This window comes from Hyperolius riggenbachi, chromosome 2, assembly GCF_040937935.1.
Source record: "Hyperolius riggenbachi isolate aHypRig1 chromosome 2, aHypRig1.pri, whole genome shotgun sequence".
Taxonomy (NCBI): Eukaryota; Metazoa; Chordata; class Amphibia; order Anura; family Hyperoliidae; genus Hyperolius; species Hyperolius riggenbachi.
In genome coordinates this window covers 478129706-478143757 of record NC_090647.1, presented here as the reverse complement: position 1 = coordinate 478143757, position 14052 = coordinate 478129706, and the positions used below count along the sequence as shown (strand labels likewise).

The 14052-nt window shown below is 44.7% G+C and overlaps 2 protein-coding genes across 4 annotated transcripts in view; one reads left to right on the top strand and one right to left on the bottom strand.

Moving 5' to 3' along the window:
* Window positions 1-14052, bottom strand: part of CRK (CRK proto-oncogene, adaptor protein) — a 34822-nt gene that overhangs the window by 12442 nt on the left and 8328 nt on the right. The window contains exon 2 of one of the 2 annotated variants that reach the window (XM_068270272.1): window positions 11582-12114. In XM_068270272.1, coding sequence (XP_068126373.1) covers window positions 11582-12114 — 533 coding nt within the window. The remainder of the gene's footprint in view (window positions 1-11581; window positions 12115-14052) is intronic. The other variant, XM_068270273.1, reaches the window with a different exon arrangement.
* The window catches only part of MALSU1 (mitochondrial assembly of ribosomal large subunit 1), a 53398-nt gene continuing 49585 nt past the window's right edge, over window positions 10240-14052 (top strand). For both annotated transcript variants that reach the window (XM_068270275.1, XM_068270276.1), the window contains exon 1: window positions 10240-10331. The gene's annotated coding sequence lies outside the window, so the exon portion shown is untranslated. The remainder of the gene's footprint in view (window positions 10332-14052) is intronic.

Below are 14052 nucleotides of genomic sequence, written 5' to 3'. Positions count from 1 at the left end.
CACCATCCCCAGATGTCACTGCTCCCCTCCTCCTGTGCACCATCCCCAGATGTCACTGCTCCCCTCCTCCTGTGCACCATCCCCAGATGTCACTGCTCCCCTCCTCCTGTGCACCATCCCCAGATGTCACTGCTCCCCCCTCCTGTGCACCATCCCCAGATGTCACTGCTCCCCTACTCCTGTGCACCATCCCCAGATGTCACTGCTCCCCTACTCCTGTGCACCATCCCCAGATGTCACTGGACCTCTTTTGTGCACCATCCCCAGATGTCACTGATCCCCCTCCTGTGCACCATCCCCAGATGTCACTGCTCCCCTCCTCCTGTGCACCAACCCCAGATGTCACTGCTCCCCCATCCTGTGCACCATCCCCAGATGTCACTGCTCCCCCCTCCTGTGCACCATCCCCAGATGTCACTGCTCCCCTACTCCTGTGCACCATCCCCAGATGTCACTGGACCTCTTTTGTGCACCATCCCCAGATGTCACTGATCCCCCTCCTCCTGTGTACTATCCCCAGATGCCACTGCTCCCCTCCTCCTGTGCACCTCCCCCAGATGTCACTGCTCCTCTTCTCCTGTGCACTTTCCCCAGATGTCACTGGACCTCTTCTGTGCACCATCCCCAGATGTCACTGATCCCCCTCCTCCTGTGTACTATCCCCAGATGCCACTGGTCCCCTCCTCCTGTGCACCTCTCCCAGATGTCACTGCTCCCCTTCTCCTGTGCACCATCCCCAGATGTCACTGGACCTCTTCTGTGCATTACACTGAAGGGGGCTGGAGGAAGCCCAGGTATGTATAAAAAAAATAATTCTTTTCATCCGGCACAGGTACCCTTTAAATTCGTAGCCACCAACCCAAATTTTAACATATCAAAATTATTTGATTTGAGGAGTAAAGGGAGTGCATACATTTGCATAAACCAGCATCAACACAGAATTATTTCCATCTCATTGACCATCTCTATTAGTGACACAGCTACACATCAGGCTTTATTCTTACAGCATAGATGTTATTTAGTATATAAAGTCACAATCAGATATGTATATCTGACTTTAAAACTATGGTGATTGCTTTATTGAAGCAGCACAAGTAACTATTTTTTGATTGTTTTATTTCATTTTTGTTTATCAGTTCTTGGCAATGTTGTTTAAAGGCACACTACATGGGATTTACATTGCAATCCATCCTTCTCTCTTCCAGCTTGATCAGGGGCTGCAAATCTGTATTTTGGGAGGTGGAAGCTATGAGTTGATCTGCAAGCAGATTAGATTAGAACACTGATCTGCAAACTTGGCTCTCCAGCTGTTAAGGAACTACAAGTCCCACATTGCATTTGCCTTTATGAATCATGACTGTGGCTGTCACACTCCGGCAATGCATTGTGGGACTTTAAGTTCCTTAGCAGCTGGAGAGCCAAGTTTGCAGATCACTGGATTAGAAGGAACCAGGGAGCTGAGCTGAGCAGTAACTATTTTTGTTGCCGAATTGCTAATATTAGCAAATGTATTTTTATAAAAACAGCCTGTTGAAATATTTCAGTTTTTGCCTGGAGAATGCAAGTAGCCAGGATTATTCCCCCTTTGCAACTCCTAGAATAAAGCAACTTCTTTCTGTACAACTCCCACTCCCCCTCATGAAATCACGAGTGAATGTTTCACACTGTCATAATCCACTCCAGGTCCTGGGATTTCCTAAAGGCTGACCATCAAGGTGATACAGTAACTTCAAGAAGGGGGAGCTGCATATGCGGTCACTCCTTTTCCTAAATGATGTATGTGGCATTACAGATGCCAGCCATGTTCCCATTTTTTTTTATCTGTCCAGCTCTCTTGTAATGCCGGATCTGGAATATGGAATTCAGTTCTGTGCACCGTATTACAAGGAGGGCATTTCAGTTTTAAGGCAGGTGCAGAGATGAGCAACAAAACTGATTAACCACTTGAGGACCACAGTCTTTCTACCCCTTAAGGACCAGGCTCTTTTTCTCCATTCAGACCACTGTAGCTTTCACGGTTTATTGCTCGGTCATACAACCTACCACCTAAATGAATTTTACCTCTTTTTCTTGTCACTAATACAGCTTTCTTTTGGTGCCATTTGCTTGTAGCTGCGAGTTTTAGTTTTTATTATATACACAAAAAAAAAAAAAAAAAAAAAAAAAAAAGACATGAATTTTGTCAAAAAATGATTTTTTTACTTTCTGTGCTGACATTTTTCAAATAAAGTAACATTTCTATATACATTTTTGTTCTAATGTATTGTGCTACATGTCTTTGATTAAAAAAAAATCCATTCAGTGTATATTTATTGGTTTGGGTAAAAGTTATAGCGTTTACAAACTATGGTGCCAAAAGTGAATTTTCCCATTTTGAAGCATCTCTGACTTTTCTGACCACCTGACATGTTTCATGAGGTGCTAAAATTCCAGGATAGTATAAATACCCCCCAAATGACCCCATTTTGGAAAGAAGACATCCCAAAGTATTCACTGAGAGGCATGGTGAGTTCATAGAAGATTTTATTTTTGGCACAAGTTAGCGGAAAATGACACTTTGTGACCCCCCCCCCCCCCAAAAAAGTTTCCATTTCTTCTAACTTGCGACCACCATACTCCTAACGGTATATCTTGGGGTGTTTCTAAAATGGGGTCACTTGTGGGGTTCCTATACTGCCCTGGCATTGTAGGGGCCCTGAACCGTGATGAGTGGTCTAGAATCCAAATGCCTCAAAATGACCTGTGAATAGGAAGTTAGGCCCCTTAGCACACCTAGGTTGCAAAAAAGTGCCACACGTGGTACCGCCGTACTCAGGAGAAGTAGTATAATGTGTTTTGTGGTGTATTTTTTACACATACCCATGCTGGGTGGGAGAAATCTCTGTAAATGACAATTTGATTTTTTTTTTTTTTTTTTTTTTTTTTTTTTTTTTTACACACAATTGTCCATTTACAGAGAGATTTCTCCCACCCAGCATGGGTACGTGTAAAAATACACCCCAAAACACATACTACTTCTGACACTTTTTTGCAACCTAGGTGCGCTAAGGGGCCTAACTTCCTATTCACAGGTCATTTTGAGGCATTTGGATTCTAGACCACTCATCACGGTTCAGGGCCCCTACAATGCCAGGGCAGTATAGGAACCCCACAAGTGACCCCATTTTAGAAAGAAGACACCCCAAGGTATTCCGTTAGGTGTATGGCGAGTTCATAGAAGATTTTATTTTTTGTCACAAGTTAGTGAAAAATGACACTTTGTGAAAAAAAACAATAAAAATCAATTTCCGCTAACTTGTGACAAAAAAAAAAAAAAAAAAAAAATCTTCTATGAACTCGTCATACACCTAACAGAATACCTTGGGGTGTCTTTTCTAAAATGGGGTCACTTGTGGGTCACTTGTGGGGTATATACTGCCCTGGCATTTCACGGGCCCAAAACCGTGAGTAGTCTGGAAACCAAATTTTTCAAAATAACTGTTCAGGGGTATAAGCATCTGCAAATTTTGATGACAGGTGGTCTACGAGGGGACAAATTTTGTGGAACCGGTCATAAGCAGGGTGGCCTCTTAGATGACAGGTTGTATTGGGCCTGATCTGATGGATAGGAGTGCTAGGGGGGTGACAGGAGGTGATTGATGAGTGTCTCAGGGGGTGGTTAGAGGGTAAAATAGATGCAATCGATGCACTGGGGAGGTGATCGGAAGGGGGTCTGAGGGGGATCTGAGGGTTTGGCCGAGTGATCAGGAGCCCACACGGGGCAAATTAGGGCCTGATCTGATGGGCAGGTGTGCTAGGTGGTGACAGAAGGTGATTGACAGAGGTGCCTGGCTCTTCTACTGACCACATATGCTATTGCTCCGTTATTGCCTGATGAAGTGGGATCAAACCTGCGAAACGCGTTGCATATTTGGAGTTCATAAATAAAATATATTGACTGTGTTTACTACAGTCGTGTGTCTACTTGGAGGAGGTAAGTCCACCACTACCTCCTCTATTTACCAAGAATTTGGTTTTTAAGCTCATTTAGCCAGTCGCCGATCGCGTCACGAATGACGCGATCGCCGCATAACCACACCCGCCGCCTCCGCCGATGGGCGTATTGCGGTCGTTTAGGCCCAGTCTTTGCCGCCGCCCATCGGACGGGGGTGGTCGGCAAGTGGTTAAGAGGCAGGTTAGGGTCTAATCTGATAAATGGCAGTGACAGGTGGTGAATGACAGGTGAATGACAGGGGAGAATAGATGTATACAGTACACAGGGGGGGGGGGGGGGGGGGGGAGTCTGAGGTCGTTCTGAGGGTGTGGGTGGGTGAATGGGTGCCCTAGGGGCAGATAGGGGTCTGATCTGATGGGTAGCAGTGACAGGTGGTGACAGGGGGTGATTGATGGGTAATTAGTGGGTGTTTAGAGGAGAGAGCAGATGTAAACAATGCACTTGGGAGGTGATCTGACGTCGGATCTTTGGGCGATCTGATGGTGTGGGTGGGTGATCAGATTGCCCGCAAGGGGCAGGTTAGGGGCTGATTGATGGGTGGCAGTGACGGGGTGATTGACAGGTGATCAGTGGATTATTACAGGGGGGATAGAGGCATACCGTACACAGGGCAAGGGGGGGGGGGGGGGTGATCAGGAGGGAGCAGGGGGCAGTTTAGGGCATAAAAAAAAAAATTAGCGTTGACAGATAGTGACAGGGAGTGATTGATGGGTGATTGGATGCAAACAGTGGTCTGGGGGGGTGGGCGGGGTCTGAGGGGTGCTGTGGGCGATCAGGGGGCAGGGGGGAATCAGTGTGCTTGGGTGCAGACTAGGGTGGCTGCAGCCTGCACTGGTGGTCCCTCGGACACTGGGACCACCAGGGCAGGAGGCAGCCTGTATAATAGGCTTTGTATACATTACAAAGCCTATTATACATTTAGTTACCGATGATCGGGTAGCTAGTAACCCGCCGGCGCTTCCAAACGGCGGCGGCTGATCGCGTCACAAATGACATGATCGCCGCATAACCACGCCCGCCGCCGCCCCCACCGATGGGCGTATTGCGGTCGTTTAGGCCCAGTCTTTGCCGCCGCCCATCGGCTGGGGGTGGTCCGCAAGTGGTTAAAGACTTAGGTGGTCACATTTCCCAGAAAATTAACTGGGTTTATTTAACCTGGAAAACAGAGGAGATCTAATTAAAATGTATGAATACATCAGAGGGAAATATATAAAGTTTTGCAGATGAGATTTTAGCCGCTAGGCTTGAGTAAAGGACATGATCTGCACATGGAGGGAAAAAGGTTTTTGCCATTTAGAAAAGGGCTCTTTACAGTAAGAGTGATGCAAATGTGGAATGTATTGTAGCCGCTGGAGCGATACGTAGAGGGTGAACTTCTCCTGCGTAGACTGGAGCCGACTGACGGAAGTGCGGGGACCCGGCTCCCAAAGCTGCGGGCAGCGGAGGACGGCGACGTGGGAGCGATCCGAGCGGCTGGAGGAAGCCCCAGGTATGTATAAATCTTTTAAATAGTTTGAGCTCTGAGTCCCTTTAAAACACTGAATATAAAATGACAAGCTGAAATGATGAGGGGGGGGGGGGGGGGGGGATTTCTATTCTATATTATTTGAAAAGCGCTACAAAAATGTGGCTGCACTTGTTACAGTATAATGTTTCAGTTCTATTCAGCCACACGCTAAAAATAGAATAATTCTATAGAATAGTGTTTCCAAATTAGTCATTACTATCTGCGAATGAAATGTTAATGATAGATCTGCAATTTATAGAACTAAAGTAGCAAACTTGCTGTCACTGGGGCACTGAACCAGCAAAGGAGGATACGATCAGCAGAGAGGAGAGTGGCTGTCTTATAATTCAGCCCTTTGTAAATTGAAGCAGAAACAAAAGACACACAGATTTCCAACTGGAAACTATAGATAAACATATGAGTCAACTTGGAATCTCAGACCTCATCTGTAGCTTCCCCAGACTGAGTTTCCGAACTCCAGATGAATGGACGACTGACTGACCACATCCATTTGCGCATGAACTATTCTACAAAGGAACTTCCTTCCTTTACAGCTTCCTATACAAGTCAGCCATAGTACTACCCACTGTTGTTCATACTCTTATACACAGAAAGTAATTGTCAAGAATTATTTCATCTGCTCAGATTAAAATCACAGGTTGTATTAATCAGGCATCATTTAGCTGGCAACTTGGCAATATGATTTAGAAGCCATCCCACCCATGCGCAGGTTGCTTATGGTGATTGGCTCAATGACGGAGCCTGAGGCCTCCTTTCCATGGACTGTTGAACTGTGTGTTCAGCAAGCAGTTGACAGGCTGCAGTGAGCATTTATCAGGCAGCAGCGAGCAGTTGTGAGTTTGAGAGGCATTTCACTACCTATCAACAGTCCGCAGAAAAGAGGCCTTAAGCCCCATCTACACGATACGATTCTTTGTACGATTCGATTACGATTCTATTTACGATCCGATTAAATCCAACATGTCAGATCGGGATTAGATTCAATTCGCCATTGTTTTGCAATGGCAAATCGAATTCAATCTATTCGAATCCTGATCGGACATGTCGGATTTAATCGTATCGTAAATAGAATTGTAATCAAATCGCACAAAGAATCGTATCGTGTAGATGGGCCTTAAGACCCACATCTGGGAACTTCGGCTCCAGTCAGAATAGCAGGCAGCTGTGATTGGATGGGTGTGTTGCAGCTCCCACACCTAATTGGCCGCACGGCGCTGGATCAGGCTGATGCAAGTCTTGGTGAGCGAGAAGAGTGTGTGGATCTGCAGCTGGTTGTGGGAATCCTGCGCATCTTCAGCTGATTGATAAGTACCTCACCTTCTCTCATAAACATATGCACTGAGGGTGCACAAATGGGTGGATGCAAAGGAGGAAGGAGACCTAAGAGACGCAGGGGAAGGAGGACATTGGCGACAGGAGACACAGTGGGACAGAAGAGACGAGGGGAGGACGACACATAATACACCTTTTTTGGACACTTTCGGACCACAAAATGCAGGGACTCTACCCCCCCCCCCCCCACACACACACACTTTTGGGGGAGAAAGTACGTATTAAGGACTGAAAAATACAGTACACACTGACTGACAGCTTTGTAAGGCAGAGTGCTGATGAAGGGACCCAGAACGTATGGCCAAGTAGAGACCCCATTATGGTCGGCTTCAGAACATAAGCAGCTGGAGGACTGACCAGATGCTGCATTTGCACGGACAAATACAAAACTGCTGATACATAATTTTATGTGCACTGCTTAGGGAGAACCCGAGGTGGGGATCTTAGAATGACACAGAGGCTGGGTCTGGCTATAGTGCCCAGCCCCTGTTGCTATTTGAATCCCCCCCCCCACCCCCAAGTCCCCCCTGCGCTCCGTTCTAGCCCATAAATTATAGCCGCGCTGTAGGGCAATGTTTACCTAGCTAATGTCACTCACGCCGCTCCCCCACGCCTCCTGCAGAGCGCCAGTCCCCGCCCGCGTCCCTTCCCTCCAATCAGCGGCGAGGGAAGGGAACCAGGCGGGGGATCGGTGTGAGTGACAGTAGGGAGGTAAATACAGCCCGCTGCGACACGTTGCATGTCGCCAGCGTGGCTGTAATTTACGGGGGAGAGTGGAGCGCAGGGGGGACTTAGGGGGGATTCAAATAGCAACAGAGGCAGGGCACTATAGCCAGACCCAGCCTCTGTATGGATTTCGTTCTAAGATCCCCACCTCGGGTTCTCTTTAATATTTGTATGGGAGGTTTAAACTCACTTTAAACTTTCATGGGAAGACAAAGACTATCAACGCAACTTTAGTAGTCCTTACATACCAAACTACTGGTCAGTTTGTGTCTTAGCCAAACCTATAAATAGGGAAAGTAACTTCTATTGTACTCTAGCGGCTGTGTTTTCCATGATTCAGGCATGCAAGTTATGATATGGTGTGAAGGACTGTACACAACACTGTCCTATTTATTAGGCTTTTATGCAAGCCTGAATCATTGAGAACCTATCCCCAGTTTTTTTTTCTTTTCTGAAATGACATTGGAAAGTTTGTTTAAATGTAACTTCTGCAGACTGACTAGTTTCATTCTCCCACACAAACACAGGTACCAATGACAAGCACATCCAAAACATGTAAAAAAAATTGTGGGTTAAACTGTAGATGTGAAAAACATACTTCAAGCATTTGTAAATTCTAAACTGAATTAGTTACTGCGCTTACCGAGTATCCGATCAGCTTGGGGTGACCCAAACCACTAGGAAAGTATAGGCGACTAAAAGAGATCGAAAAATCCCTCCTACTGTCCTTAGTTAAGCTTACAGGGACTCCCATACATGAATATCTGTACCTGGACTGGAAGACTGCCCACTGGGAATTACCAGTCAACAACATAACCAGGGCTTTGGAGTTGGAGTCGGAGCAATTTTGGGTACCTGGAGTAAGAGGTTTCATAAACTGAATCAGATGATTTCGCGAGGCTGTGGAGTCGGTCCGAAAATCCACCGACTCCGACTCCTCAGTTTAGTATTTCACCAACTCAGACTCCTTGACTCTGACTCCTCTAATTTGCATATTACAATTTTGTTGATTAAAAGTATGTAACGTGAAATTCATCATTTAACTGCCAACGCTTAGGAATTTTACAAGACAACTGAATTGAGAAGGATATGTAGACTACTATATTTATTCCCTTTAGACTAAAACTAGTCCTTTGGTAAGAGTACTTGTAAAAGGTACAAACCGGAACAAAGAACATCTATCAGGCCCTAGGCAATGTAACTGTGGGTACATGTAAGAGTGATGTGCAGGTACTCTGCAGGGGAATGAGGAGATTCTTCCTCTATTACACATTCTTCATGCACAATCTGAACAAGGTTTATGGGTGATAAACACCTCTGTGTTCAATGTGCACAACATTCTCAGTGGATTCCCTGCAGCTCTGTGAGGATTGCATTTGTAGAGTATAGTACTACTGTGTAACAAAGTAAACCTGAGACAGATGAAATTAAAGTTTTATACATACCTGGGGCTTCCTCCAGCCCCTTTCAGGATAATCAGTCCTTCGTTGTCCTCCACCACCTGGATCTTCTGCTATGAGTCCAGGTACTTGAGCCAGTCGGGCGTAGTGCACATGCACACATTCCGCCGCCAGGAGCATACTACACCTGTGCAGTTGCAGAATGGTCCTGGCTGTAGGAGCGGCACGCGGCCGGACTGCGCTGACTGGCTGAATTACCAGGACTCGTAGCAGAAAATCCAGGTGGTGGAGGACAGCGAGGGACTGATTGGCCTGAAGGAGGCTGAAAGAAGCCCCAGGTATGTATAAAAGATTACTTTTCATCCATCTCAGGTACCCTTTAATTTGTAGTCACCAAACCAAATTTTAACAGATCAAATTATTTGATTTCATGAGCAAATAGTGCGTACATTTGCATAAATCAGCATCAATGCAGAATTATTTCCATCTCATTGACCATCTCTATTACTGACATGGCTACACATCAGGCTTTATTCTTACAGCATAGATATATAGATATTTAGATATATAGATATATATATATATATATATATATATATATATATATATATATATATATATATATATATATATATATATATATATATATATATATATATATGAGATTCCTGTGTACATATATATACAGTCACAATCAGATATGTATATCTGACTTTAAAAATACGGGGACTGCTTTTTTGAAGCAGCACAAACTTTTTTGATTGGTTTATTTCATTTGTGTGGACTGAGCACAGCTATTACTGTATATATACACATTATTTTTAATGACTATTATCTGAGAAATAGAACATTTTTATCATATTTTCTATTTTAATTACAGTTACAAATTCATTAGGAGTCGGTGCATTTTTCCCAACTCCGACTCCAGGCACCCAAAATTGCTCCGACTCCACATCCCTGGATTTCTGTACTGACTCCACAGCCCTGAACATAACCCTATTCATTTTACATGAAATCAATAGGGTTTGGATGTCACAGGGAATACCCCAAAAAGACCTTTTTTGAACCAGTAATCATAATTATTCACATCAAACAATTTGTACACACCATGCCAACAAAATATATATATATATTCATTTTACATTGTGGCAGAAGAGCATAAAGTAAGCCAGCTTTGGAGAACTGTCAACAACCATCAGTTGCTTATCTACTAAAAATAGCACCTCTGGTAAATACTGAAACATAACCCCAGAGGACAGTGGGACGAAGGGGATAACGGCAAGGCGAACGCTTGAAGCAAGCAGGTCCAACCTGATGAGACATGGCCAGTAACAATAACGTGTGGCAACAGGTCAGTCGGGGCAGCAAATACATTTCCCCCCACACAAAAAAGCAGCATATCCCTCAAATGACAACTAGGCAGTATGCCCTTTAAATAAGATTAGATAGGAATGTGTCCCAAATAATATATTTAGGCAGTACACCAGATCCCGCATGACATACCTTAGTTACAAACAGAGCCTATGACAGACCCCAAGTAACCGATCAGACCTCTACTGTGTAGACTCCTGCTCCGTCACTATAGCTGTGGTTGGGTGGTAGTGGCACTGATACAAGTCACACCAGCCAGCATTCATCTTCACTACATGGCATCTCTTGCCTCTAATTCCTGCAGCACAACAGTTGTCAGGGGTAATTGATCTGTTCTGCTGGGCAGGGCTGTGAAGTTGGTACAAAAATCTCCCAACTCCGACGTTTATGAAACCGACTCAGAGTACCCAAAATGGCTCAGACTCCTTGACTCCGACGCCTTAGGACTGTGGATTTTGTAGTCAATGCAAGGACACAGAGGGAGGTCATTGTATACAGAACATGCATCTGTGTCCTAATGATTTGACAAACCCACCTCGGGTTCTCTAACTTTTACTGCATCTCAATGATCTGCCTCAGCCATTACAAGCACGTATAAACTATCAGATTAAATATATCCCAGTATGCATCTTTAAGGCAGAGAGGCTTGTAATGCAGATGATCAGACCTAGCCAGTGTGTTTTACTTTTAGCTGCTTGTACAGATGATCACTTTCCCAAAATAATTTATCCTGCAGGGAGAATCCATGAGAAGAATGAGCTATACATAACTTATCAGCTGAGCTTACCCAGGAAGCAAAGCGAGACAGTTGTGACCAGTTAATCAGAGAAGTTCAAACCAATGACCTGCTTCATTTCATCATGTGCTTCTAGGCACTAAACTACATTGGTTGCCATCTACTATTGTTAAATGGCAAGCTTTAAATCTACACAGACAAAAGGTGCTAAATAGTATGTTAGGAAAAAAAAAATGGCATGTGCCTTAAAAGAGAAGCAAAATCAGTAAAAGCAAAAAAAGCTACAAATGCCATTAGAACAAAAAAAAAACAAAAAAAAAAACAGGTTATTAGAGAGTGGACTGCAAATCAAATGATACTTTTGCTACAGAATGCCATTTTAGTTCATGAAGTGTTGCCGCCACTACTGTTAATCTAACCTAAGCAATTACTTATTTTGAAGGAAGAATTAATTTAAAAGGCAATTTTCCTTCACAGCTGCCCACATTATATACCTCCAAAGCCAAGGCTGTCTTGTCGTAGGCATTAGGGACTCGCTTCTGGATAACCCTGGCAAAAATGGGCCCATTCTGGAGGTTAGGCAGCGGAGTGTTGACATTTGGCTGGGCATAGGGCCCTGGCTCCGGCCCGCCCAGTGGCTGCGGATGCGAATTTTCCTGGTTACCTCCAATGAGAGCGGACCCAGAGGATGGGGGAGGCTTGTACTTTTCCACATAAGGCACAGGTATCATGCCCCGTCTTCCGTCGCTGTCCTCTGCATTCCACCACTGCTCCTCAGGCTTATCCCGGATTCTCAGGATGTCTCCTTTCTTAAATGGAAGATCTTCATCATCATTGCCATTAAAGTCAAAAAGAGCTCGTACATATTCTACTTCCTCTGGCCTCTGGATCACTCCAGATTGCTTAGACTTGGAAACGGGCTCTATTAATGTAGTAGTGTCCAGGTAATGTATTTTATAAAATTCCAGTAGCGCTGGTAATGAGTCAAACTCTTGATCTCCTATCCGGAACTTAGTCTGGTTCATACCTGCAACAAAAAAAATAGAAAACAAGCAACAAAGGTTAGCAACTTGAAATAGAACTTGTAACATTTTATCACTGTGATAATTAGCCACTATTACATCAAACTATGTAGGGACCTCAATTTTCTGAAAGAAGAATGTACATTTATCACAGCAATTGAACACTGCCTGAATTAATAAATCTGCTCCTGTGCAAAAGCTCTTAAAGAGACTCTGAAGCGAGTCTAAATTCTCTTTTTTAACCTGTATTCATGTTAAGCCCCATAAGCCCAGCTAAAGCCGCTATCCCGCAGCAAACCGAGGGGTTAATACCCCTCAAATCTCCTCCGTGGTGCACGGGGAGCACTTTCTGATTGAGGCAGAACTACAGCCATAAGCTCTGCCTCAAGCGCGTCAATCCCTGCTGATTGCCGCCTCTCCCAATCTGACTTCACAGAGAGGGGTGGGGAGAGGCGGAGATCCATGCGGCGATTGATGCGCATGGAGGCAGAGCTGCAGCTCATAGCTCTGCCTCCATGAGCAGCAAAATCCACGACCAAGTAGTGGATTTTGCAGGGGGGATGGGGGGGGGGGGGGGTATTAACCCCTCGTTTTGCCGCGGGATATCGGCGGTTTAGCTGGGCTTATGGGGCTTAACATGAATACAGGTTAAAAAAGGAGAATTTAGACTCGCTTCAGAGTCTCTTGAAAGAGTCTGGAGCCAATTAAATTACCTCTTTTTCTTGTACAGGTAACTTAAGCATGAAGATCAAAGCTGAATCACCACATTCCCGCAGCAGAACAAGGTATTTCCCCCCCAAAATCTCGGGGCAAAATTCCACGACTTTCAGGTCGTAGATTTCGCTGCTCGAGGGAGGCAGAGCTTTGCGCAGTAGCTCTGCCTCCAGTCAATCTCTGCCCCTCTCAGTGAAAGAAGACTGGAAGGGGCAGGGAGAGGTGGAGATTGACTGGAGCAGAGGCAGAGTTACTGCGCAAAGCTCTGCCTCTTCCAGGTAGAAAAATTCTGCCCCGGGAATGCGGTGAATCAGCTTTGATCTTAATGCTTAAGTTAACTGTACAAGAAAAAGAGGTAATTTAATTGGCTTCAGACTCTTTAAAGCAGACCTGAACTCAGAACAACTTCTTTGGTCTAAAAGATATGCAACAGCATAACAACATTTAAATACATTTCTTTTGTTACAGCTGATAGAAATCCTACAATAAATCTGTAGGGTGTAGACTTCCTGCTATTATGGAAGCAGACATATTAACATCCTGTGTTTACACATCAGCAGATCTGCCATGGGAGAGGAGACTCCTGAGCTGACAACTGGGAGGTCAAATCACGGTGGTCATTAAGACACAGATGAAGGGGAAGTAGACAGGCTAAACTCTCTAAATACATACAGGGTACATTTCTCTATGTTTTCCTTCTGTCCTGTACAAGAGTGTAGGTCCACTTTAATGTTTTAAGATTCTGCATGATCATACTTCTCAATCACAGCAACAGCAGAGAAAAATCCTGTCATCTGGCACCTCAGTCAGACATCAGGATCATGCAGGGGACAAGGGAAGCAGTCACAGGAGGCATTATTTATTAAACATATGAAAGAAGATCAAATGGCTGAGTGTGTCATTCTGAACTGATTAATCATCGTCCATATATGCCTGATCATAAAATATGAATCTTCCCTAATACTGTATGTGGACACGTGGAATACATTACAGATGCACTTTAAGTGCTAATACAGTAAGCTTCAGTACATGAACATGAAAAAGGCAACATTTTCACAGATAACTGTATACCTTCCCCTACTGGGGAATGCTCTAGAGCCGGCTTCCTCAACCAGGGTTCATTGAGTACTCTGCAGGGGTTCCTTGGCATTTTCCCCTAATTAGGTGGGGGGGGGGGGGGGGGGGTGGGTGGAAGTATAATAGAGCACATTATAATACGGGGTACTGTA